Source organism: Tripterygium wilfordii, chromosome 4 (genome assembly GCF_013401445.1).
Source record: "Tripterygium wilfordii isolate XIE 37 chromosome 4, ASM1340144v1, whole genome shotgun sequence".
NCBI lineage: Eukaryota > Viridiplantae > Streptophyta > Magnoliopsida > Celastrales > Celastraceae > Tripterygium > Tripterygium wilfordii.
Window position 1 is genome coordinate 8721634 of NC_052235.1, and position 26001 is coordinate 8747634.

Genomic DNA, 26001 nt, shown 5'->3' on the forward strand with positions numbered 1-26001 from the left:
CAAATTTGTGGTATAGGGAATCTTAACCCTATTTGAAACGATAGCAGGTAGAATGGCGACCACCCAAGGACTTCGTGATTAACTCCTTCTGTGTCAGCTCCAGGTCTGATTTCAATGGACGAATGAATTCTGTATTCTCGTCGAAGATAATCCATATCACTGGATGCTAGTACCGATTTAGGGTTCAAATCCTTCGGTATCAGAGGTCCTTTAATGTGACCATTTCTTCTTGATTCTTTACCCTTATCAACAACGCTATTGGATTCGATTCTGTTATCACCAGATTCTTGACTCCCCGTCCCAGTCCACGAATAGTTGACACTGGTTTCCTATTCACCTCTGTTTTGACCGGTAGGAACTCCGTCACTTCCATATACCTCTTCGTTTTCCGATTCTTGAGTATCACGTCGCGCCATTACGCGAAATCTATACTTAGAGCAAACGTAAACAAGAGTTACCTTTGATTGGTGCTTCCTGCTTGACGATTCTTTTCTTCCTATTTCTTCACGAAATTCAGGATTTTCTTAGCAAATTCTGATCGGAAGTTTGGTATTTTATCTTATCAGTGTGAGAGTAGTTAACATTTTTCAGTCTCAGGTTTTACGTTTCCTAAAGTGCCCTTAAAGGTCATCATGAAGCACGATTTCCGAAACGTGCTCCCCAAGAAACGCTGGCCGTAACAATTCAAATTTTTACTGTGCACGTCAGGTGCATTAAATACCTGTCATTTCGTATTGACACGTGCTACGAAGTATTTCTATTAATATTTCTGTTAAAGTTCTATTTGTACCTCAACATGATGGCATCCATACGGTGTTGTTATAGTCATTGATTCTCTTGAGGCAGTTTACAGAAACCATTAGTCAATTGATATTGAACATTACGCTTACCTACAGCATACCTACAGTTTCACATATACAAGGTTGCGTACGATCGCCCTTGAACACCGTTCGATTTCATCGGATAGCTAGCATGCTAGCGCCAATTCAGGCCACAGCAACAGCTTCATTACAGTCATTATGCTAGCGCCAATTCAGGCCACAGCTTTGACTCCAATCTAGCTTTTACGCTAACGCCCGTGATGGCTATATACAACCTCAAACAAATGAGGTTGTTTACCATACAGCTTCAAACAAGCGAAGTTGTATTTCATCAGCATAAAACGGGTTTAGCAGCAGTAGCCTGTTCAAGCCTCTTCAGGATATGCTTCATCAAGATGCGTCTCGTATACACGACATCTTGGGTTATCCGTGTTACACATTCCATTTCAAATTATACTTACTCCATCATTTTTTGTTTATTGTAGGGATACATCGTGTACTACTCTCCAAGCTGAATTTGTTTTCATGCTTAAAGAGTGGGGGACAATTGTAGGTGCCAAAAATGGTATGGCCCCACACGGTCATATAACGACAAAGTCTAACTGGACTATCTGGGTCCACAAACCTAACCACCGCAGTTAGGCCCATCTCGAGGCCCATATATAACTTTTACATCACTGCTAAGTAACGTAGCAGTCCTCTGACATTATGTGACATAACATCTGACACTTATTGCAGAAGTCTTATAGACTGCTTACTCTACTATGCTTACAGTAACTTTTCCTTAACAAAATGGAATTAGGTTTAAAGACATCTTTATTGTATTGGCGACCGTGTGGAGGCGCCAATATAGTAATGGTGTTGCCTCGTACGAGCGCCGCTTCATGAACTACTTTCCCGTAAAGCAGTTTCTGTCAACTTAGTTTACAGCCGACATTTGTGGATGTGACAGGCTCATATCCCGAGGTATGACGTTCTTTCATATAAATATATATTCATTAAATAGCGCCTACAATTCTACCCATACTTCTATCAACACCTGTTTTCATCATTTCATATTGTTACTTTATCCCCTTGTATATCTATCAACCCTGACACAACCGAGATAATAGACTTTTCATACATCTCCTTTATACAAGTTGGTCCAATGAAACAAATGGAATGTACGCACAATTCCCGAGGTTGATCTTTATTCTTCTATAAATACCCCCCTCCTTCTATATGCAGGGGGAGAGAGCATTTTTCCAAAGGAGAGAATACAAAAATAGTTTCTACCAACCCTACATAAAATACACTCAAACAAAACACTTAAATCATAGCTGGTCTTCCATCTCCGACAAATACTAATTTGATCGTCGAAGCCTCCACGACCGGCACCACCCAAACCGGTTAAGGAGCTTTCACGATTGTTCTTGTTATGACATTTGCAGGATTCAAAGTTACAAACGAATCCCACAGAGACAGAAGTTGACCTTTCAACGATTGTAGAAATTTGCCCCTATAGGTTACAATTAAAGCATTTGGAGGTTTCCTGCTTGTATCGAAAGGGTGTGAATGTTTTGGGGGGGGGGGGGGTTAGAATAACCATATTTAAATATTTAATTAGCTTTATAACAATTGTTTTAATTTATTAGCAAAATGATCATCACAAATCTGACAATTGTAAAACACATTACTCTTCCAATCAATTTCTATTAGTTATATTATCCCAACTAGTGTTAAATATTTTGATCACATTTAACGTATTGTATACCAAAATATCTTAAGAAAAATCAGTAATCTCATAATGTTGCTTAGAGTGCACCCTAATGGGTGGTATCAAATTGAAGTTCTTGCTCCATTACTAGCAAGTATACAAATTTTAGAATTTGTATCTTGCTAACTAGTCACGTTAACGAGACAATACAAGACACAAAACCAAGGCACTCTAATATGCCTTAATTATATTTAAACTGCGTTGATGAATATAACAAAAAGATATAATGATTTGATTCGAAAAGATGAAGCTGAGCACCATCAAAGATAAAGTATCACTTACTTCCACCATAAATAAACTCCAAACCAATAGTAAAAAACAAAACCCTAAATTGATTACAGGAAACCCCAAAGTAACCAAACAAACCTCCAACCCCAATCCAATTGCAAGAACATAAACCCCAAAAAAATAGTGTGGAATCATTACACGAATGGCGTTACACATATAATCAATATGGAATCAATGAGCAAACAATCAATTCAAAGAACTAAAATCACAAGAGGTGTCTGCTTTGACAGTGTGATGTAAAAAAAGAGTACAATCTTGAACTGTTTACTGATCGAAAGTAATAGAATGATCAACTCAAGAGATGCGAGATCCTGATTAGGTGAGAGGAAGGGATCGTCATTTGTGAACTGAAAACAAAAAACATTTATGAACCAACCATGAAAATTGTGTGAACCAAAACGGGAATTGTTGAGAATCGAGTACTTGATTAGGAGAAAGGAAGGGATCGTCAACGCAGTTGTGGCAAAAATGGAGCCAAAGGGTGCTCTGGTCTGGCCAAGAAGAGAGGGCAGCCATGATTACAAACGGAGAGGGTAGGGATAGGAATATAACATAGCGGATGAAAATTAGTCTTCTGTTTGTAGCGTGCATTTGTCAACAAAAACGACAGCGTTATATGCTGCCGTTTCCAGAATGTTTGGTGAAAGGGCATGTATCAGTGTTTCACACTAGTGGTAACGTTGGACACACGCCTTACCAAACGCACCCTATAGAGTAATAAAATCCTAGTATAATTAAAGTTATTATCCATTTTTATTTGAAAAATATTATTTTTTTCAAATTTCTTTATTTAAGATGCTCACCTTGTTAATAATTTTTGAATTCATCAACTTCTAATAATAATATATATAATTTTTTTTTTTGGAGATAATCCACTCATTGAATAGTTCAAAATCATGGTCTATCATTTTGATAGCTTATAAGCTTTACCAATCGGATATCCATTTTTATTTAAAAATATTTTTTTCAAATTTCTTTATTTAAGTTGCCCACCTTGTTAATAATTTTTGAATTCATCAACGTCTAATAATAATATATAAATTTTTCTGAGATAATCCACTCATTGAATGGTTGAAAGTCATGGATTATCATTTTCACAGCTTATAAGCTTTACCAAACCGAAAACATCTCATCGGATAGGCATATGAACCTAATTGAACTATTTAAAATATTGGCCCATACTTTTCGGCCTTTTAAGAAAATACAGCCGGTTTTCGAAATTGGGCCTAAAAGGTTTAGGCCCGTCCCACATCATCCGCATAAAGAGCGAGACAGGTAGTAAGAGGGAAGGAGAAGAGGAGGGGAATGGCGAGCGAAGAAGAGAGTGCTGTGAAGGAGCCGTTGGATCTGATAAGATTGAGTCTCGACGAGCGCATTTACGTCAAGCTCCGCTCCGACCGGGAGCTTCGTGGGAAACTCCATGTACATCTCTGCCTCTTTACTTTAATTTTATATCCGTGTAGTCTACTCTGCTATGTGTACAGTGTATTGCTGCTTCGTGTGCTGTAGTTCGTGCGATTTTCTTCTAGCTTTCTCTTTCTTTTTTAGTTTGGGTATTCCACTTATGGGGAAACTCGCGTAGTTAAGTGTAAATAAAGTTAGGGTTTATGAAACGGTCCGAACCTATTATTGGGGTTTCAGTAGATGACAAAATTTTGGTTACAGTTCTGATTCTAGGCTCTTGAGTTTAATGACAATCTATCATTGAAATATGAAAGATGCGGAATTTTTTCTGGTTCACAATGACACGCGAGATATGATGCTAGCTAATGTACAGTTTTAGGTCAGAGATTGGTGTATAAACTGAATTTGGAGCTTATGCAGTTGTTGAAAAGGGTGAAGAATATCACTTTAACAGTACATAAACTAATACGTTTTGTGAGGATGCACAATTCAACTGTGAGATTGCAGTTGACTGGTTGGACTAAGCTGTGCAAAAAGAGGAATAAAGAGACAGCCCTTCTACGTGTTCCCCTTATGGCCTGCTGATGAATTTGGATGGAAAGAAAATAATAGATGCTTCGATGTGAAGGAGACAGAGTAAAACTAGCTAATGGACAATTGGCTTTATACTTTCAAGTTTCTACTTCCAAGATGATGCAAATTTGTTTTTTGAAATCTTTTGTCTTGATGGAACTTAAGCCATACTGCTTAAGTCTTTGTTGTTTGACCTCTTGTTTGTACTTTCTTCTTGCTGTGAGCCAAGTTAGATTAATTCGGGTATAAATGTGCACGTTGCATCATGTGGTTGGTCAAAATTGATACAGGAGAGAAGTTTGATAGGGCTCTCGAAATCAGACCCTTCTTTGCCTTTTATTTTAAAAATTTTATACTGTGATTTCAAGTTTTTTTTGCAAGTTAAAATTTATGAATTTCCTGTAGTTTTTGTAATTTATCTTTCTAGCACTTCTTGTGAATACTTTCATACTAGAGGAGCATTGGGTGTCTCTTGTAATCACTTCTCCATTGATGCTTGCCATGCTTCCAAAGTTCTGTTTTACGCTCTCTTGTTGAGAATGTACCTTGAGAGCTACAGTTCGTATAAACGTCTTGTAGTTTGAATCCCCTCACCCTGTCATTCGGGCTGAGGTTAAAATTCCACAATCCCCGTTGAACAATAAAAATGAGGAACAAGTCTATGATTATCAAGGCATGCATAGCCTTTTATGCAGAATGTATGTCCTTTGGTCTGAACTCTGAAGGTTATAAAACTTCTGACTTTTTTTTGAGTATCCACATTCTGGAGCCTCATCTTCATTCTGCATTTAAGGTGCCCTCTTGCATATAATATGCTTTTATCCTTTTAGACAGTTAGACCTGTTATAGAGTGAGGTGGTTGAAAATTCATTTTTCATAGTAGGTTTCATGGTTAGTGTGGCAACATAGCAATCATGTGGTGAATTGAGATGCTGAATAACGTTTGAATGAAAAAATGCAGGCCAACAACTTCTTTCTTCTCAGTTTAACATGTGAGCTTATTTACAATGCAGTTAACCTTCTGTTTTTTTTGGTTTTATTATCTCATTATTTTGTTGTTGGCATCTTGGCTTTTTAGGCTTATGATCAGCATTTAAATATGATTCTTGGGGATGTTGAAGAAACTGTCACTACAGTAGAAATTGACGATGAAACTTATGAAGAGATTGTTCGGGTATGTTTCAGTTTCCTGTTGCTTTGTTTTCAGTATGTTTTATGCTTTGGATGATGACTTATAAAACTCAATTCTTCTATGAATAGAAAAATAATTATTTATTAAAAAAACTCCGCGGTGGTGCCATTGTTGCAAGAGGAAACAAGAAAAACAAAGAATCCAATTACATGCCATTAGATCTAACTCATTATGGATCAAACTCTCGTCTATCACAGTTGTTAGTAAACCAGGAAAAGATGAAATATGTCCTTTGTTATTGATGATATCAGAAGATTCTATGCCCTCGGAGGCCCTTCTATTCCTTTTCATGTAGTCCAAAAGATGGCTAAAGGAATAGAGCTGATGAGATTCTTGCCTCCTGTTGCTCCTCTACAATAACCCCAAGCCTTGAGTTCATCCTCCATAGAGTTGGAAAACACTCGAGTCATCCACATAATACGAACCAAGATTACTTTGTCTTATCTCACAAGCCCATATACAGTGAGGAGTGAGATGTCATACTGATTCAACGTTGCATTTACATGAGTAGCATCTATTGAAAGATCCATTACTGATATCACTGGAAGAGCCATCTTTATTATGATTGCTGAAGTCCTCCTTATGACAGACTGAAATTTTCTGTTGTTTTTGCACTTTGATATGAATAGCGCTTGTTCTGTTTATTAGGCATTGGGAGCTGCCATACGTGAAATGTTCTTGTGGAAAGATTACAACTTTGACACTTTCAATTTGAGGAGAGGTCGTCCATGGATCATTTTTAATCCTTGCTAATTTCATATTTATATTTTACTATAAAAAAAGGTTGATATTTGCATTCCATGCCTAATATTTTCACCTAAATGTCACCATGTGATGAGAGGCATATGAATGGTTTATGTACCTACTTATTCACGTGCCATCACCAAGGGAGAATCTCCAGAAGATTCATCGAATTAAGTGGTGTAAAGCTGTGCATAATACGCAAATTGGGATTTCAGCATCATTCATAAAACCTATGGCATCTTTGCATACTCAGTATAGATAAAAGAAACTTTCGGATCAGGAACTTCTAGACTTTATTGAATGAATAACTATATTCGAAGTCAATTTCTATGTAATGTGAGGGCCTAGCTCTCCTTTGGAATTGTCAGTTGACTACTCTTTAACAAAATAACTGTGCTGTATTTGTGGAAAGTGAAAGATACGATTTATTTTATGGCTATCAATTTCTTCCCTGCATGAACTATTGAATTTTCTGTTGGTGAGAAATGTCTGTGATCTCCAGCTTGATTACTTTTTATTTTCCCTTCCTTTCAGACAACAAAGCGAACAGTTCCATTTCTCTTTGTCAGAGGAGACGGAGTTATATTGGTTTCTCCTCCCTTGAGGACAGCTTAATAGTTATGTTATTGAAATATGTAGTTGATGCGTTGTCAAATTTGATGACATTTTTATGAGCCTTTAGCAGTTATGAAGCTTACTGTTTTGAGACACATGTAGCTACATCGTTGTTGCTTATTGAGTTTACTCTTTTTTAGCATTGTCGACATAAAACTTAATGTACTTGATGAAGCTTAATGCATCAAGTTTACTGTTTTTAAGCACTGTCACCTGGGTTAGTTTAATAATATGATTTAGAGAAGACTGAGATCTGGAACTTGATGAGGATTATTTTTTGATCCTTAAATTGTCTGTATCAATGTGTTATTATTTATTGGGCTCTTGTAACTTGTAAGTCTTGTACCAGTATATCTGCTGTCAATTTGGGTAAAATGATTCAAGGCTGTAGGACTATTAGTGATTGCGTGATTTTGGGCAATGGGGGCTGAAGTTTTTGGAGGCAAGTGAGTAGAGGAGAATCAAGCAATGGATGTCCAAATACTATACACGCAACTGAGATTGTTTTCTTTGCCCGTATGAACCTAAAGGATGCTGTCCAATTAGATGCAATGGAGACCATGATTTGTTGGCAGGTATGGAAATGCAATGTTCCCTTGCCAAAAATGAAGGCAGCGCAAAATGATCGAATCCAAAAGCCGTGTTTCCTGATAGCGCCTAGGGTAACTTCTCTTCTGTTCCCAGTCGGAAATTATCACGCAAACGTGTTCCTGAATCCAGAACCACCATGTACCCGTCCCTCTTCAAAAATACGATTGCAACTGACCGGATGGTGTCCAGTTTCAGTCTCATTGTCTCAAAAGCGCCACAATGAAGGTCTGCAGCTGAATTGTTGTAAGACAGCAACTTACAATGCCATTGCCAAGAGCAAATGGCAAGCCTGTTACGATAAATTTCACATAGCACGGATTCAGCACCTGCACAATACCTGCACTTCGACAAGGGCATAATGTTCTACCAAACGCTCCCAACTCAAGAAACCAAGGAGAACTCATACCTCAAGTTTTTGCCCCATTTGCTTTTAAGTATAGGCATCAAATTGCCACAAAACCAATAGGACAACCTTGGATCAAAAATTGAGGTAATGTTTACTAGCAAGATTTTGTAATATGCCAAGAATGTGGTAAATACAACAGAAGAAATCTTGAACGCAACTTTACACCCATGAATAAAATGACAGGCTCATGTAATTTGACTGCTCTTACAACCATGATAGAACAAAATACACATGAAAAGTTTTAAGTAACCAAAACTCACAATTCACTAGAACTAACCAATCTATCTACGCTTGTGTCGTGAAAAACTTGGGGATCCAACAGCTTGCATGCCTCTGTAATTTCTGCTAGGAGAATCCACTGACCCTCTGAAAGAAGCATAAGCAACTTTAGCTGATTCGGGCACCGAGTCTAGTGGCATCGATTCCTCAAAGCATGCAGTATTGATACGAGTCCTCTCAAGCTCCGCTTCGAGCAACTCAGAGCTATACTGTTGCGCAAGAGCCTGAAACACACCACAGAAATTTGAAGAAGCATAAGAACAAAACACTGAATGCATACCAAAACAGTTTATGAAAAAGCCACTGGCACTAATGCTTTAAGCTAAATTGGGATAAAGATATAATAAATTGGCACTCAAAACTTTATCCTTGAAGACATTTAATACCACCATTTCTGGCCCTCTCTATAATGCCTGAAATCTATATCATACTCGCATAACCTTTGTTCTTGGTTACTGAATATCAACACCTTAACTCTGTATGTATGATACATGCTGACAGCAAAAATTGTCCCCAAGAAAAGAATAATAATCAGTGAACTTATTAAAATACTACATATACAGATTATCACTTGCAGAAACTGATCTTACAATCAGGTCATCAGGAGAGACAGTCATCCCTTGCTGTCTCTCATCCGCAAGTGCATCTTCACTCCCACGAGTTGGTCGACGGTGATGTCCTGGATTCTCTACAGCTTCAGTAACACTCTCAGTGGCTTTTTCTAGCAGCAGCCCTTGCAGAGACTTCAGAGACTCCCGTGCATCATCGGTAAAATATGGATTCAATATGGTCTCAAAATATTCAAGCTGCAAAAGACAATGCTAAATAAATCAACAATCAGATCGAACAATGTTGCGGGTACCATATAATCTCCGTCAATAATGGGTGTAAACCCCAAAATTCTTGTCACTAATAAAAGTCAATGAAAGAAGTTAGCTACCTAATAATCTCAATTGTAAAGAGTCCAATGACTATTCAAGGTCTACATAATAGTTGGCATCACTTAGACATCAGCGAAGAGCAACAAAATTTCACCGATTAAAGTAAGATACCATAATTTACCTCAAGCATGAGTTGACAGAAGCCATTTGCGTCAAGTAATCTAAGATCCTTAGATTCGTATTCATGAAAAAGGTTGAGAAAAGTATCAATAAGACCTTCTACAAGAATGCTAAGCGTTTTATCCAAGAGCGGCTTAGCTCCAGCAAAAACCTGCAATGAGGAAATTACTTCATTTTTAAAAAAAAAAAAAATTATTTTACGAGTGACAGATAATATAATCAGATAACAGAAGAGTGGCTTAGCTCCAGCAAAAACCTGCAATGAGGAAATTACTTCATTTAACAAAAACAAATTATTTGACAAGTAATATAGATAAAAAAAAAACAGAAAAACTGAAGAGCCCCTCTGCAAGTGACTAATTGCTTCTACCATATCACTTTTAGACACAATAACGCACCAGCATCAGTGTTTCAAATCTAACTTGGCAAGTGAACTACAATATATCTATCTATCTACATATAAGAATGTACGTATGTATGTATGGAGAAAAGAGAAAATATATATAACACCAAAAGATACCTCTGCATGTACGGCAACTAAAGTGTGCAATAACTCCACAGCTGCATCTCGAACACCCTACAATACATTTCATGCCGTTCATTAAAGTGTCAGATCTTCCAGAAAAGCCCAAAAAGAAGACAGAGTATGAGAGTAAATGCACAACTATGAATTAACAAATTCTTACTTTGACTGTAGGCGCTGCTCCCCATTGAACACCCGAATCAAACAAATAGTTCATGGCAGCTGTTCTGATTAAATTTGCCTGAACCACAAGCATTATCTTATATAGTGACCGAAGAAAAGAAAAGGTTAAAGAAAAAGAATGAGCAGAGCAACAATATAAAGCTTTTACTTTTTTTGTTAAAGGAGATTGACCCATATTGAAAATTATATGATACCATGAGGGTATGGTAATGTACGTGCTTAGTTTGTCTATGGTCACTTAAGTTTGTTTAGCATGATTACTACAGAATTCCCAGACCCTAGTGGTTCTTAAGTAACTGTAAAAATGTCCAAGAGCACTTGACTAATTTACCATCAAAAGTCCATAGATACTTAAAATTGACAATATGATATCATACTGTCAATTTTAAGTATCATAGCAGCATCACACCCCCCCCCCCCCCAAAAAAAATAATCATCTTCAAGGCCTTTAACCCAAACAATTGGGATTGGCTAAATGAATCTATAAATTAGTAAAATCCACATGAGCTTTGCTCCTACCTAAAGCCACACAAGTCTATACTAACCCTATACAGTCTAAATCCTATCTTAACACTTTCAACATCAAGCCAAGTTATAAATAATAAAATTCCTGTTACAAATTACAATAACCAAACTTCTCTTAATATTTGATGTACCATTTAATCAGAAAATAAACATGCAGCTTCCTAGGTCGCTTTTAAGGACTTTAAGCCGAACAAACTGGATCTAAACTCTCAATTTCCTATAAGCTACAGTTAAATATGAGAAACTTATTTGCAAACTTTGGTATTCCTGAACCCATTAAAAAAATTTATAGACACAGTAATCAGCAAAATTGACTATGGATTGCGGACCAGATCAAAATACATCCAGCAAACATATGGCGAACCAACTCCTAAATCATACCTCTCATGCTATCATAGCTACAAGTCAATGACGAACACTTTGGTAATTTGAAAAGATGCACAATTGCTTACCTTTGCAAAAGTGTATTGTGCAAGGACCTTCTCTTCAAGCCCAGAGAAAGACATAACTAAATCTTGCATATCGCTGTCCTCATCATCTTTTTCCCTAAAATATTAAAGACGAGACAGCAAGTTCAAAATAGTAATCAGCAACGAGAATACAAATACAATCACACTTTTCAAACACGAAAAGAACGCAAGTTGTTTGGCTGGCACATGATGCCCAAAGTTGTGTATTGCATGACCCAAGCTGAAATTGAAAACAACTATATGATGAAACTTCCATTTGGGTTGCCCTAAGTAGGCCCAGCTTATTGTGGACCCAGTTGGGCCTGTTGTTTATTGGGGCCACATATTGCATGAGGCTTACAAATCTGAACTAGCTAAGTGCCACATGAAATAAGGAAACAATTACACTAAAATCCTTCCACAACACCACCGAAATTTTGGTCCGCTGAATATATAGAGCAAAAACTCAATACGAACCTAGACTGCAGCCAGATGTTTTTGTACTTGTTGTACAACTCATGACAAAGTTCTTCTTTGCAATAACCAATGTTACTTAAGACTATAAGTAACTGCTGATGCGAATCAACAATACTTCCCGGGAGATCCGACCACAATTTATCTTCTGTTTCATGAGAATATCCATTCTGTACATGTGAAATGTCTTTCATTGATTTGCTCTGTGCAAGCTCGCTCCCAATATGCTCCAAATGACCTGATGTATGTCAAAAAATGAATCTATGATACATTAACTTTAACATGTTTGAAGTTACATTGACCCATGACTAAATGATCTGTTTTTCATACCTGCAAAATCTAGGAAACAATTCAAAAATGCAAGCCTAACGGATTCTTGAATTTCTTGAAGTTGAGCAAACAAATCTTCAGACTTTGTAGCCTCGCCTCTTAAGGACTGAATCATCCTGTAAAGAACATAATACGAAAAAATTAGTAAAGAAAAAATGTCAACAAGAATAACAATGCGACCATATTTCAAAAGATCTACTTCATTTATACTTTTTTCCTTTTTTTTTCTACTTTCTATTCCCCCCAAGTCAGATTAGTTTGTCGAGAACCATAATGAAAAATGTAAATAAAAAGGTGCTCAGGTTAAAAAGTACTATAATTTGAAATGCTTTCAAATTTGAATTACCATGGTTGTGCGCTTGTACTGCCAGCTTTTAGATAATCTTGTGCTTCTGTATAATTATGGTAAATTGCAATCTCTTTCTAACTTTGGTGGTAAGATCGAGGAATGTTATTATATAAATTGCCATGAATAAACTGACATCTGATAGGGGCTCATTATTGGATGAGCAGCACCTGAGTGATAGATACCTCACCAAAATATGGGCAACGAATAGCATCTATGCCCTGCTTTTATCTACTTAAGAATATTTTTCATAAGAAATTAACCCCACATGGCTCTATGTTGCTTTTAACATAATACAGACACAATCTTAACTACTGTAACAAAAAATGGCTCAAATGAGTGAAATCTCAACCTAACACTGCCATCATGTAAGAAGTCCTAAGAAATAGCATATCATAAGTAAGCTCTATGCTTGAGTTTGTCTCTATATCAAGTAGAATGATAATGCTTTAACTTGACGTACAAGGTTCAATTGACTCACAAATTTATCTGATCCATTGCTGAGGCCATAATTGACCGGAATGCTAGAGGCAAGTAAGATATAGTGTATGGTGATCTATTTCTTTCAAGAATTGATACTGGAACCCAAGTTTCGGCTTTTGAAATCTCTTCAGATGATCCCCGCATCCAAGAGCAAAGCCTTAGGATGTAGATCTTTGTAGTTTCTGCCTGAAGTGCTCTAAGTGCCATGACTGTCAGACAAAGAGACAAGAAGACACTTAGGGGGAAAAAAGAGAGTAGAAGCCAACAAATATATCACCTCCAGAAACATATTATATACCAGCAGTGGGAGGAGCTGATTCTTTCACTTCAAAAGCTTCACATGCTCTAGATATTTCCTTTATGGCATCACTCATGTATGATCGGAGGATATTGGATTCTTCAAGATCACGAAATGTGTTTTGAACCTGCACTAGCATGAACTTCTCTGAGCAATTGGTAGGCTGAACAGAAAATGGAAAAATACTGTCCACGACAGATACCATTCGACGGAAAAAATGCTTAAATTGATATCTAATTCCAAAAGACCGGACACCCATAATGACTGTACGATTTCTAAGAATATATATAAAAGATATGAAATGCCCCAACCTAACAAGTTAACTTATTGGGTTGAATAGCAAATTAACTAATCATAACATGGTATCAGAGCAGGTGGTCTTGAGTTCAAACCTTAACTTTCGCAATTTAAACCCCCATTTGTTGTTGCCCCAAGAGTGGGCCCTAGTGTTGGACCTCATTTTTTGTGCACATGTTGGGCCGTCGGATTGTCAAGCACACACGTGAGAGGGAGTCTTAGAATATATATATAAAAGATGTTAAATGCAGCAACCCAACAAATTAACTTATTGGGTTGAATCACTTGAATGGCACAGTAACTAATCATAACACGATTATTCATATAATAATGCTATACGAACATGTTATTTATTTTTAATATAATCTCATGACATTTCCTTATGGGTATTTTAGGGCCTTCTCTAGGCACATTGTTGGATCAGTCCTACAGGATTCAGATTAGTAGTTTCCAAGTACCATATCATTGTCATACTACCCGTCCATATAAAGGGAACAAAAAATGCTGAAACATCTATATGGTAAATTTAAATTTTTAGTAAATTGATTCCTGAAGCAACAGCAACAATGTAATACAAATGAATGAAAAATATTCCATGATTTTTTTATGAAATGCAAATGGAATTTTTTTTAAAGAAAGGTTCAGCAATAATCATGGTTCTTTCAATGAAGAAAGAAACTTCATGAGTTCATACTCACCTTGACTTCATATGCAGATATAGTAGTTCTTATCATTCCAGCAACTTCATCAAGGGAATGACTTGAGTACTTTGCATCACCAACCTTTTCCTGCTTTTATTAGAAGTGGCAACTAGAGTAAGCAGACACTTGAGATGACTGAAATAACAGAAATCAAAGCTGAGATTTCCTTTTAAATAAATGATTTTCCTTGAAAGTGACAGTAAAAAGAGGTGTGATTTAAATGAACAGGAAAAACAGGCAAATGTTTTTCCTTCACAGCGTAGTAAAAGTCCTCTGCTATCTAATGCTTTAAATTTGTGCAGCTTCCATGGCCTAGTTTGGTTCTGTTTCTTTAAGCCGATTATCAAAAAAAGTTTATTCACTCAATTTTTGTTAGTAGAACTGTTTGGATAGCCTAAAATTCTTCCAACTAATTTCATCTTTAGTTCTTTAGCCCTCCTGCCAGTCTTAACACCGGTAATAATGGCATGACAAAATGATAGTTTTTATTTACCAAACAGCACAATTTGACTGTTGTGGCAATCTACAAAAGATTTCGAGAAGTAAAATAATCACTGGCCAAATTAGGCCATAATTTTGAAATGCACTAATTTAAATTTTCAAGAAGCTTGTGTAAACCGCTAGTAGAATAAATAAAATTGAAAAAGCTCTAGCAAACAACAATTCAAATTGTAATTATGACATTACCAGACGTAAGTAAATACCGCAATAATAGAAGATGAGTTTCCTGAGGATAAATAGCTACAAGTAACATTATGTTGTTATCATCATCCTTATTATCAGAAGTCTTATTCCCTCCCATTTCAGGACGGTTCCATAAATTCCAAAAAAAAAAGAGTTGGAATCCACTACATGATTTTTCCTTCGTCATGCATTCAAATTTTATGATCTCTCCCCTATCCCCATAGTGTCCCAGCTCCTCGCCCTTTTTCATAACTTCCATACATGATTTTTCAAGCATCCCTCTTCTAATTTTAGCATCGCCTACTTGATTTCAGCACAAGTAACATTACCTATCAAGAAATAGAAGGAAGAAAAGGCACAATTAATAATTTGTGTTCTTCACTGATGCATCCAATTAATGCTGAATTGCAAGGTTTCTGATCCTTCATGGACTGATCTTTTATTTTTTAGAGCATAGCTCCACTCCAAGGTTGCGAACATTGGAGCTGTTAAGATTAGTTACTTTATCATTCAACCCAATAAGTTAGCTTGTTGGGTTGGGACATTTCACATCATTTACACATATTCTAACACTCCCCCTCACGTGTGTTGGGTTGGGGACATTTCACATCATTTAAACATATTCGACCAAGAGCCAACCCTATAGAGTAAACCCGAGATACTAGGAGCACCCACAAAACCATTAGTATCATTTTAAATCCAAGATGATCTTTGGACGAATCATTACTGCTATCGCCTCAAACTCTGAGTTATTTTACCTGCTTTTTATTGATGTTCAACCCAGAGTTTGCCATTTTACTTTTAGCAATTCCCCACATGCCGTCAAAACTCCTAAAATTAACCAACTGCAGCCAATAGCTACAGGCCATCACACTCAACATGGACCTAAAGATTGAAGTTATTCCCAACTTCCAGCTGAGGTTAGTCCTAGATGTTGGTTGGCTTAAATTAATTATCCCACAATGCTAACCCATTTGAAAAGAGAGGCAAATAATTTTTTTGAATAGTCCGGCTATAAGTTTCAGTTACCAAAACCAGAACTTCACACTGTTAGAATCCTAAATGCAGACCACATTTTACAGTTTCAGCTCTTGAATACACCAAGAGACCACCTGTAGCAGCCAAAAAGCAGTGTCCTTGGTTAGAAACTTCAGTGCCACACATTGGTATATTCTCCTTCATCTTCCTCGTTGGCATTTTGCTTTTGTTCTAATGCTCTCATATAGTTACGCACTCTAAAAACTTAAATATGCATCTGATATCTGTGAATAACCTGATCTCATAATAATGCTGTAAAGTGTAAACCGCAATTCAAATACCAAAGGTATGTGCTCACACATATTAAAAAAATTTAAAAATTAGTAAGGTAGCAAGGAATTAAGTTTTGCTTATTTCAATTCTAATTCAACTGGATAATGCAACAGGAACTTAGGAAGAATATATTCAACCCCACCAGAAAAAACTACATTTTTTAGCAGAAAGGCCATGTCGATACCTTTGCAAATTTCCCACTGAAAACAGAGAGGGCTACTTTCCAGAAAGCTGGAATGTGATGAACAAGTACGGCAGTTAACCTGCGGATATACTTTCCTCTAAGAGCATCAACTTCTTCACCAGTCAAGTCTATTGGCTCTGCATCTACTGGCAAATTTACATTCCTCAGAGAAAGTGAGTTGTTGATGTCTGACTGACAGTAACAAAGGAGAAGGAAAGGTTAACTAATCAATAATACTACCAAACGGTCCAAACCACAACCCAAGGGTTAGATGATAGATATACAAAATAAGGTTACCACTTTTAATTGCACTTACAGATTGATTTAAATTTTTCAGCATTTGCCTCCACCTGGCATCGGAGATGGCTCTTTCACGCATCTCATTATGTAGAGATTCCATCCTTGCTTCATGGTCTAACGTGCACTTCTCGAGCAATCCTCGAATTCTTTGATTCTATCAAAGAGAAATCTTGAGTGAGATTCAGTAAACTAATCTATTAAATGATTGGAGGAAACGACACTTTTAATGCTTGTATTTGGTATTGTTGAGCCAGTGCACAGTAATGTTAACTGGAGTTGGAAGACAAGGATGATGCTCTAAATGAGGAAAAAACTATGAGGCAGAGACAGTAAAACACTTTTCCAAGTGTAGCTATGGGTTATCTTTAATCTCAACAGACATAAACTAAATGAGAAAAATCCTAAAACAGAAATATATGGAGAAGCTACCAGAATAATTCAAAATACAAAGACAATATCACGTTTCCCAACCTGAACATTTAAATAATGCCAAACAGGATCGGACTCTGGTTCCAGCTCCAATAACAGTCTTACTGTGTTTTCAAGCTAGGTGAGGCACAAAAATATGTATTAGTAGCCAAGAAGATAGAGTGATAACAAAGTAGCCTTCCAATTTAGTTACCACGCGATGATGCAAACATAATTTAGGAAGTAAGTCTTGGCCTAGCGGCCAAGCCTCCTTCAGTTCTACCTTAATGCCTATGACCCAATGAGGTCATGGCCCATGGGTTCAAATCTCCCTCCCCAACTTGCTCAAAAAAATGATGCAAACATAATAATATAAAGGTGATAAAAGAATGAAGCAGCTATATAGCAACATTGTAAATTTTAAATTTCCATTTCTTACTTTTATTGATTTTCTATCAGCTTAAGTGGCCATTTCACCTATCAGACAGCCACAAGGAACTATACGATTGATGCCAGCATGCAGCAAGTGGAAACAGCAACGCAACAAAATGGCAGAATTATAATATTCTTATTCGAGAATGCTTAGCCACATCCAGAGCAAGATTACAGATAAAGCATTAAAGCCATCAAAAGTACGGTCATCGAACAAGTAATAAGTTAATATTGGGTGTTGCTCTTGACAGTAAATCTCCTTCACACTAATGACTTCCTACAACAAGACAGCCTTGGCTACAGACCCTTTAATTAATAAAAATACATAAAAAGAAGAGGTTAATAAAAACCTGTTTTCATCTGCACAAGGAGAGAAAAGGAATACAAAGAATAAGAAAATGACTCACAGTACTTAAATGCTATGGTTCATTATGGTAATAAACTTGTAACTTGATGCTGCGTCACAGAACATTCACAGCCAAGCTACAATACAATAAGTAATGTCTCACCAAGACAACACCCGTCATATACCATGCATAATTCATCCACTTGAGAAAAATTTATGCCAATCCATATGGGTATCTTGTCTAGATTTTGATGGTGGTGCTACACTGCTACTCTTTATCCTGACACTAAGGTTCATGATTGATGGTAGCGCTACTCTTCTTCTACGAGATTATTCGAAATAAGTACCAACTCAATTCCCCTATTTCCACAAAAAGGATCTAATGATCTATAACGTCAACATCCATCTCAGCTTTGAGCCAACTACTACCTAAACCAGGTGTAATAGAGAAATAAAAGTAGTTTCGTTCTTTTTCGTGCCTTGGATATGACTAGTTAAAAAATTCAATGCACACAGGCATACTAAATATAATTAGAATCCCAGATAAGAGAAGGTCAATGTCACTCAAAGGTTACGAGAATCTAGATCTAGAAAAGAAGATGACCTCCGGAATATAAAGCATATATAGGCTATAGCTATAACATCAATCATCTTGTTCTCATCATCACTATCAAAGCTCTCTCGCCTCATTTTCCACTCTCAACATCAAGAAAATTCAAAAGCACAGTTACAGATTTGTCATGATCTCATTGATTTTCTAAAACTTTTCAAAGGTCGGAGACTAGACTGCCATCTTCCTTCTCAATGTTGGGTCATGTACTGCTAGATCAGTCTGTAACTCAGACATTAAAAAAAAGAATGTGTTTAAAAATTACATCCAATACGTATATGCGGATGATACAAACATTAAATCACCATTTTTATCTTCCTCCCGATACACATGAACAATACACTCAAAGTATTTGATACCCGATACCTATCATACACTAGATAGGTATTGTATGTATGATATTGAAAACTATGGTTGTATATGCCCAAACCATCTTCAATGATTTCCTCTCGCCCTAGATTTTGTTTGTGCTACCCCTACTCTAGATCCAATTGTCTCGTTTCATGTTTTAGCCTACTTTGTGTTGCCGTACATCCAACACAACATTCTCATTTTTACTACACTCAATTCTTCAGGCGTGTAGTCTCATAATAACCCACGATTCAGTTCGTAAATCATTCCAAGATGTATAGCGGAATAAAAAATTTCTCCTTTAACGTCAAGGGTACCCTTCGCTTGCACAAGACCCCCCGATGCACTCCTTCATTTAATCCATCCAGTTTTAATACTAATTCCTATTGAGGAACTAATTTGCATTACAAAAATAAAGATAATCGTCATGTTATCCAAAAATCTTACACTTGTCAGGTCTATTTGCGGGTCTTCCATTGACTTGTAAAGTGTGCCCTTGAACTCATGCATCACCTTTTCGACCTCCTCAAGAACCCGTTTAAGTATATTCACCTGCAAGTGAATATTGTAAGTACTTATTCGAATGGACAAAAGTGCATTCTCAGACAAATGAAGCAGTGGAACAGTTAAATGTTGATGTTCTTCAGGAGCCATCCCACCAAAGAACAGATACTAGAACGCTACTAGCTACCTGTGAATATTGTAACGTACTTATTTGAATGGACAAAAGTGCATTCACAGACAAATGAAGCAATGGAATAGTTAAATGTTGATGTTCTTCAGGACTCAAGAGCCATCGCACCAAAGAACAGATACTAGAACGCTACTAGCTACCTATTCAAAAATATTAACGAAAGATTTTTAATATGTACATGAGTGCATGAGTGAGGAGAAAAATGTGCCATCACACACAAGGGCTGTATACAAGAAGTGCGTATGTGTATGAGTGTATTATGTGTGAGTGCGCAAAAGGAAATGCACCCAAGGGGCATATTAAATGTGAGGGCTGCACACAAGAAAAGCCTCAATTTGCAAGACAAAAGACTAATAAAAGGCAAACCAACAAAGAAAAGGACATTCTATTAAGCTACAAGTACAGTAACAAAAACTGAGAGAGAATAAATCAAACGAGACACATTCCATTTCCAAAAATTCAGCTATTTCCATCACAACGATGCTCTGAAAAAAGGACATAACAGGTAAACCATTCCATTTCACATATCTATCTCATATATTCCAACACGACAATTATAGAAAGCAAGAAATTCAACTATAGACGAAGCCATGAAGGCCTTCCCCAATTCACTTCAGAATTATAGAAACCGAAGGACTTCCAAATTCAAACAAGCTAAAAGGCTAAAAATTATGAAAATCTTTCTAATCTGTATGCACATAGAACTGGAAAGTTCACCTTTTTTCCAATCAAATAAATTATTTGCAATTACTGGCTTATTGCTTCCAAGAGCAGCTGTTCCAACAAAATATCCCATGTGGTTGGAGGGAAGAGGAGCCTTGAAGTCCATGCAACACCTTAAACAAAAATTTTCACTTCAAATATTCCCCCCTCAAGGCCCCAAAACAGTTGACTATCAGCAGGCCCAATTTAACTGATAGAAAACCAGAGAGGAATATGTAAACCACTACCAATCCCAGCCTTGAACTACTCCTTCACACCATTACATCATCCATCATAAACATAGAAGCTGGCATTTTTACAAACAAATTCTCATCCCGTCAGAGTAACTTTCCATAACAACACAAAAGCATTAACCATCTCATACTTAACAAATCCAATGGCTATTTCTTTCTATCAAAAAAACTATGAAGTTGCTTGCCCAACAAAACACCCAATATTCCCGATTATCTGCAGTACCCCCACCTACATCATAAAGCATCAAATTCTACCCGTGAAGCTATAAATTATTTCCATAACTAGAAAATATGGCCTGAGCCAACAATATATGTGCTTTCTTGAGTCTGATTGTGAAAGTAAACTCATGGAAGTGTGAGAGGTTATGAAATCAGTCAACAGAGACGCACAGCTGGTTCAGAAAGACTCTTAAATGTCGCACCAAGGTACACGACAGGAGAATCATTAAAAAATGCCAATGCATATAGCAATGGAAGTTACAGTCAGTCATGAGAAAAATCATTATGAACACATGGAAAATGAGATAAGCCAACATAAATTGAGAGGATAAAAGTCTCCAACATAGAACCACATAAATTTTAAAGCATAATCCTAGTCCAGAGGCTCTAATATATAATACAAAAATCATATTTTTGTGTTGATAAACAAAAACTAAGCTAAATATATATTCAGGATGCGAGTACAGGGAATATCTATGAACATTGCACTAAAATTTCAGTGACATACTTTCCTATCATGAGATGTCAGGAACAATGATAAAATAAATATTCTGCTGGCATGAATAAATTAGGATAGCTAAATGACGGTATAAGATTGGACTGAAAGTTGTCTGCATCAAGCAGAAATACGAGATAGAATCAGACTTGCATACATGAGAGGGGAGAGCAATTGACTTCGCCTTCTTGTATTCTCTAACCGCCAAGTCGTATTCACCTTTGCTGATACTCCCACGAATTGTACTAGGCAAGTTAAAGAGTGTTCTGAACCGCTGAAGCATTCCTTGGACAGATCTGATCTTCTCAGTTTGCGTCTAAAACCAATCATTCAAGAAATCTATGAGAATAATGTTTCATCAAAAGGTTTGAACTTGCAAGTAATCCAAATTCCAAAATTTAAACATTACCAACCTGTCTCTCAAAGAGAGGCTGAAAAGCACGATTAGCCAGTGAACTTACTCCTTGCATTAAATTAAACAAATGGGAAGTCCCTGAACCCTCAGGGTCTTCTTCAATACGTTTTAATTTTGACTCGATATCTGCACAAGAATCAATTTGTAGGCACCCACTTATTGCCAATTAGAATGGTAATTAACTTGGTGCAACCAAAAGCTTTTAAGCATAAGACGCTGCATCGACTTGAAATTGTCATCTTATTTGTAATACTTAATCTAAAGCAAGTAATGCATTTAATAATAGATGATTGCATACCATCGATTGTGGTTTTGCAAGAGACAAAGCAGTCAAAATTGTCTTTAACCAATTGTTTCCTCTGTTGAGTACGTCCTTTGAGATCGGTCTTCAAAGCAAGAGCACCACCTTCCAAATCTGCTGCACTTGTATCTTGGTGTATCCGAGACAGGAAAAGTTTTGCATCAAATTTTTCAGAGAAATATATCAACTTCTCTGCAAAATTTAACATCAAAAACTGATGTCAGAATAATAATCTCTCTGTAATGCATAGTATCCAGACAACAGCTATAGCCATCCCAGGTAAGAAATTTCAAATCTCAATGAGTGATATCATCGAGGGGATGAAAGAAAACTGCAAACAGTATACATATCTATAAACCAATAGGAGGGACAAAAAATGCATGAAGACGACAAGGGGGTGATGATGATGGATTTGCAAATTTGAATCTCTACCCTCTCAAAATCTAATTTTATCTTACAGTAAGGCATGGTCAACACATACCTGATTCTATACCTACTTTTTTGTTAACATTCAACCAGAAAATTCAGAAAACCACTTTTTGCTCAAAAATATTTCATGAGTCATTTCACGGAAACAAAGTTCGGTGAGATCAAAATCATAACTGAAACCAGCAAGAAAGGAAATATATTTTAAAAATTCCTACTTGAAAGTATGGTAGATCAAATGTATAATAAAATATCTGAAACTGATCAAGTCTACAATCCTAAGTTCTCACTATCACAAAACTTATGAGTTTTCAGAACGAAAACACCAATAAATACCTGCACACCAAACAAACGAGTAACAACGACAACAATAGCAACATTAGTTATAGCAACAGAGATAACAGTAATTTGCTCAGCTGTATATTAATGAATTCTAGAAAAGTAATAATCATACAGTAAAACTTCAAAATAGGGGAAGGAGACTATAGTATTGCTTCTTCTGCACTACATCACTTAACCACTAGAAGCTAAATATGATATTCACTAATGATTCGTTGAAGTAGGTAGATACGAAGCTGGTGTTTGATGAATTTCCCTGAATTACTCCATAAAGCACAAGCAATGCAGGTAAGAATTACCAGATTTGTGTAATGTGATGATATGCTCCAGGAATCACTTTTGTCAGCCTAACATCAATTTGGATACACTTCCTTGTCTGTGGGACATATTTTTAAGGCACTATTTGTGCATATGGTAAAATATGCAAACTTGTCATCGTTGGTAGTTAAGGTTTCAGTGAAATGACTCAGTTTTTCATGAAAAGATGTATGAGTGTTTCCTGTAACTTTCTATAGTTAATATTCTAAAACCATATCAAGATCTCTCGACATTTACATTTCTTAGAGGAGATAAACAGTAGCAAGACCACAAATTAAACAAGCTATCAACTTTTATACAAAGATTGAATACTGAGAGAAAATCACAACAAAATGAAAAATAATAGATAAGATTTTTTAAATATGTCAAAAAGATTCTATAATAAAAAATTCACATCATGAGACTGCAGTGATTAAATCCAAGCAATGATCAAGGATTCAAGTTACACAAAAAATAAAAAAATATGAAGTGATTAACAATCAAATTTCAAAAACAATATAAAGTTCCATAATAAGCAGATAACTTGTCAAGAGAATTGAGGAAAAAAATACCTCGAAGATCATCATCCAAATAATCTTTATCAGATTTTAATGGATAGCTTTCTGATGACTCGGTTATCAACCTTAATGATCTGTTATCTATTATCCTGTAGGTAAAATAAGCTCATGTTAACAGATATGTTGTTATATAGTTCAATCGGTGTTAGGAAAAACAAATTTATCCTGGCGACAACATTAGAAAGAAATTGTACTTTTTGCCTGTGCATAAAAACTGGAATGTGGAGCCTTAAATGTGGAAGTGGTTAGGAATTGACAAAATGAACATCAATGCATATCCAATGATAAGAAATAACTTAGAATCATCAACCAGTGGAGTACATATATAGACACAAACATTTATGCACAAGAGACTGGGGAGTGGGGACACTACAAGCTCATAAGCCCAGAACAAGTATGCAAGAGGAAAACTTTACCCCAATCCTAGAGGATCAATACATTCCATGCCACGAGGGAAAGACTGTAGATTGTTAAGTCCCTTTCTAATCACAACCGATGGCTTCTTCTCAAACTTTTGAGTCACAGGTGCAGTTCTCGTCTCTCGCATTCCCCGAACCCTACGAGCAAGCTGTCAGAGGAATTCAAATTACTTATCACTTGCCAATGATCCAGGCAAACCCACCTCCCGCACAACCAACAAAAAAAACAGAGAGAGAGGCGAAAGTTCATCATTTTTTGCTTATATCAAATTTTTGATATTTATGAAAAATCTCTCACACAGAGAAAAGAAAACAAAACCAGCTTTTGTACATGGAATGTGGACACTCGAATCAGTGTGTACAGTATTGTGGCTATCAAATGGAGTCACTTTGTGCAAGTGGTTCGAGTTGGTAAAATGCAGTATGCTAAGTTCTGAATTGTTTCAGGCATCCAATCAATCACCCAGAACTTCAACACAGCTAAACTTACAATATATGCATCCACTGACAATCCAGTCAAGGATTGATGCCAATAAAATGAATTATTGAAATCTATTTCCTTAGACGAATGCAATTAATCAGCTCAATTAATTGCACAAAAACAACCAGAAGACGGACATAGCTACTTATAAACCTATTTATATATCGTATATGAAACAATCAATTACAGAACTCCCACATACCTCAGCCTCGTCAACTCTCTTCCAGCAATCAGGCTCCTCCCCATCCCACCCTCTATCATCCTCCCTCGCTCCCCTGCTTCCTCCTCTGCCCTTAGCTGCCGCAACAGCACCTCGTTCCTCGCCAATGTCCTCGTCACCACTGGAAATGCTCAGCATTTCAACCTCCGAATCGTCATCCTCCTCCACCGGCCTCCGGTTCTTGTGCTTCTCCTGTTGCAGCATCATCCCCCTCCCCGCTCCCTTCTGCGGGGGCACCCTTGCCTTCTGCTGCGAAGGCTGCACAAAATTAACCACTTTAGAGGGATCCCCGGAAGCTGAAGGCGGTGGCGGCCTCTGGTAGTTGACATCGCGCTGCGATTGCTCCTTCAGGGCCATCTGGAGGAGCTCGTCCTCGTCTAAATCGTCGCTATCGGTTGACATTTTCGTGAATAGAGATTTGGCGGGGATGTTTGGGGGATTTGATCGCTTTAATTAGTTGTTAAATAGTTGGATCTGGGGATTCGTTAATGTTTATTGACCTGTTGCGGAGAGTATGGAATGAAGAGAGAGAGGATCGGGACTAGGGTGTATTCGTTTTAGACTTACTGGATGGTGTGAGCGTCGTTGGCAGAAGACGCGTGGATTTAAAGACTCGTTCTCCGTTAGAATTTTCAAATAAAAAGGGTTGAATTTTTAAATCCTCGATCATTTTTAATTTATTTTTCTTGTATTTTTTCCAAACATCGTATCATTTTATCTTTTATTGAAATAGCATGATCGCTACGAGTGTTGTCGCCGCTCAATGCTTTTCTATATCTATATCTATATCTATATCTATATATATAAAAACGGAGGACAGTCATGTCTCAGAGCAATCCACGCGGTCTTTTAAAATCAACATTTGATTGTCAAATGGAAAATGATGGAATTTGCTTTGCTTTTAAGAAAAAAAAATTGATTACAACCAAATATGCATGCATTGCGTACTCAAATGGTGGAAGTACATTGATAAAAGTTATGTATCATAAATGCTTACTAATGCAGTTCATAATTTCTTACTAATACAGTTTTCATTATTGTTGCGGTTTAGGGATCATTGCATCAAGTCGATGTGAATTTCTAGATGGTTCTTCAAAGCAAAATGTATACATTTATTTAATTCCCTTTTAATTATTTACCTTTTAAAGATAAACACGACCATTCCTCTTCCACCTAGGTCCAGTCTTCTTAAATC

At 36.7% G+C, this 26001-nt stretch overlaps 2 protein-coding genes across 4 annotated transcripts; one reads left to right on the top strand and one right to left on the bottom strand.

Moving 5' to 3' along the window:
* The first annotated feature begins 4128 nt into the window (after positions 1–4128).
* On the top strand, positions 4129–7660 carry LOC119996184 (sm-like protein LSM3B). The gene is made up of 3 exons (XM_038842729.1): positions 4129–4287; positions 5921–6016; positions 7313–7660. The coding sequence occupies exons 1-3, from the start codon at positions 4171–4173 to the stop codon at positions 7391–7393; spliced, it is 294 nt and encodes a 97-aa protein (XP_038698657.1). The 5' UTR covers positions 4129–4170; the 3' UTR covers positions 7394–7660.
* A 788-nt stretch (positions 7661–8448) lies between these two features.
* Positions 8449–25391, bottom strand: LOC119996744 (exocyst complex component SEC5A-like). Of its 3 annotated transcripts, none has more exons than XM_038843500.1 (21): positions 24789–25391; positions 24103–24254; positions 23681–23775; positions 22044–22238; positions 21744–21871; positions 21488–21646; positions 19413–19517; positions 17290–17364; positions 16835–16972; positions 16519–16710; positions 14337–14426; positions 13342–13468; positions 13042–13252; positions 12215–12330; positions 11888–12122; positions 11414–11507; positions 10417–10494; positions 10251–10307; positions 9732–9986; positions 9260–9475; positions 8449–8893 (listed from the first exon to the last, which is right to left on the bottom strand). In XM_038843500.1, the coding sequence occupies exons 1-21, from the start codon at positions 25206–25208 to the stop codon at positions 8672–8674; spliced, it is 3360 nt and encodes a 1119-aa protein (XP_038699428.1). In that variant the 5' UTR covers positions 25209–25391; the 3' UTR covers positions 8449–8671. The 3 variants fall into 3 exon arrangements, with proteins under 3 accessions (XP_038699428.1, XP_038699429.1, XP_038699427.1); XM_038843501.1 differs by having other exon boundaries at positions 9732–9881; positions 14337–14429; XM_038843499.1 differs by having other exon boundaries at positions 14337–14429.
* Positions 25392–26001: the final 610 nt, after the last annotated feature.

What these genes read in the sequence shown, in the direction of transcription:
- LOC119996184 (XM_038842729.1), top strand. Translation starts at nt 4,171, where the DNA reads ATGGCGAGCGAAGAAGAGAGTGCTGTGAAGGAGCCGTTGGATCTGATA. An exon ending in AGCTTCGTGGGAAACTCCAT is followed by an intron (nt 4,288 to 5,920) that starts GTACATCTCTGC and finishes TTGGCTTTTTAG; the next exon opens with GCTTATGATCAGCATTTAAA. An exon ending in CTTATGAAGAGATTGTTCGG is followed by an intron (nt 6,017 to 7,312) that starts GTATGTTTCAGT and finishes CCTTCCTTTCAG; the next exon opens with ACAACAAAGCGAACAGTTCC.
- LOC119996744 (XM_038843499.1), bottom strand. Translation starts at nt 25,208, where the DNA reads ATGTCAACCGATAGCGACGATTTAGACGAGGACGAGCTCCTCCAGATG. An exon ending in TTTGGATGATGATCTTCGAG is followed by an intron (nt 22,239 to 23,680) that starts GTATTTTTTTCC and finishes TAAATTTTGCAG; the next exon opens with AGAAGTTGATATATTTCTCT. An exon ending in CACAATACACTTTTGCAAAG is followed by an intron (nt 10,495 to 11,413) that starts GTAAGCAATTGT and finishes CTTGTGGTTCAG; the next exon opens with GCAAATTTAATCAGAACAGC.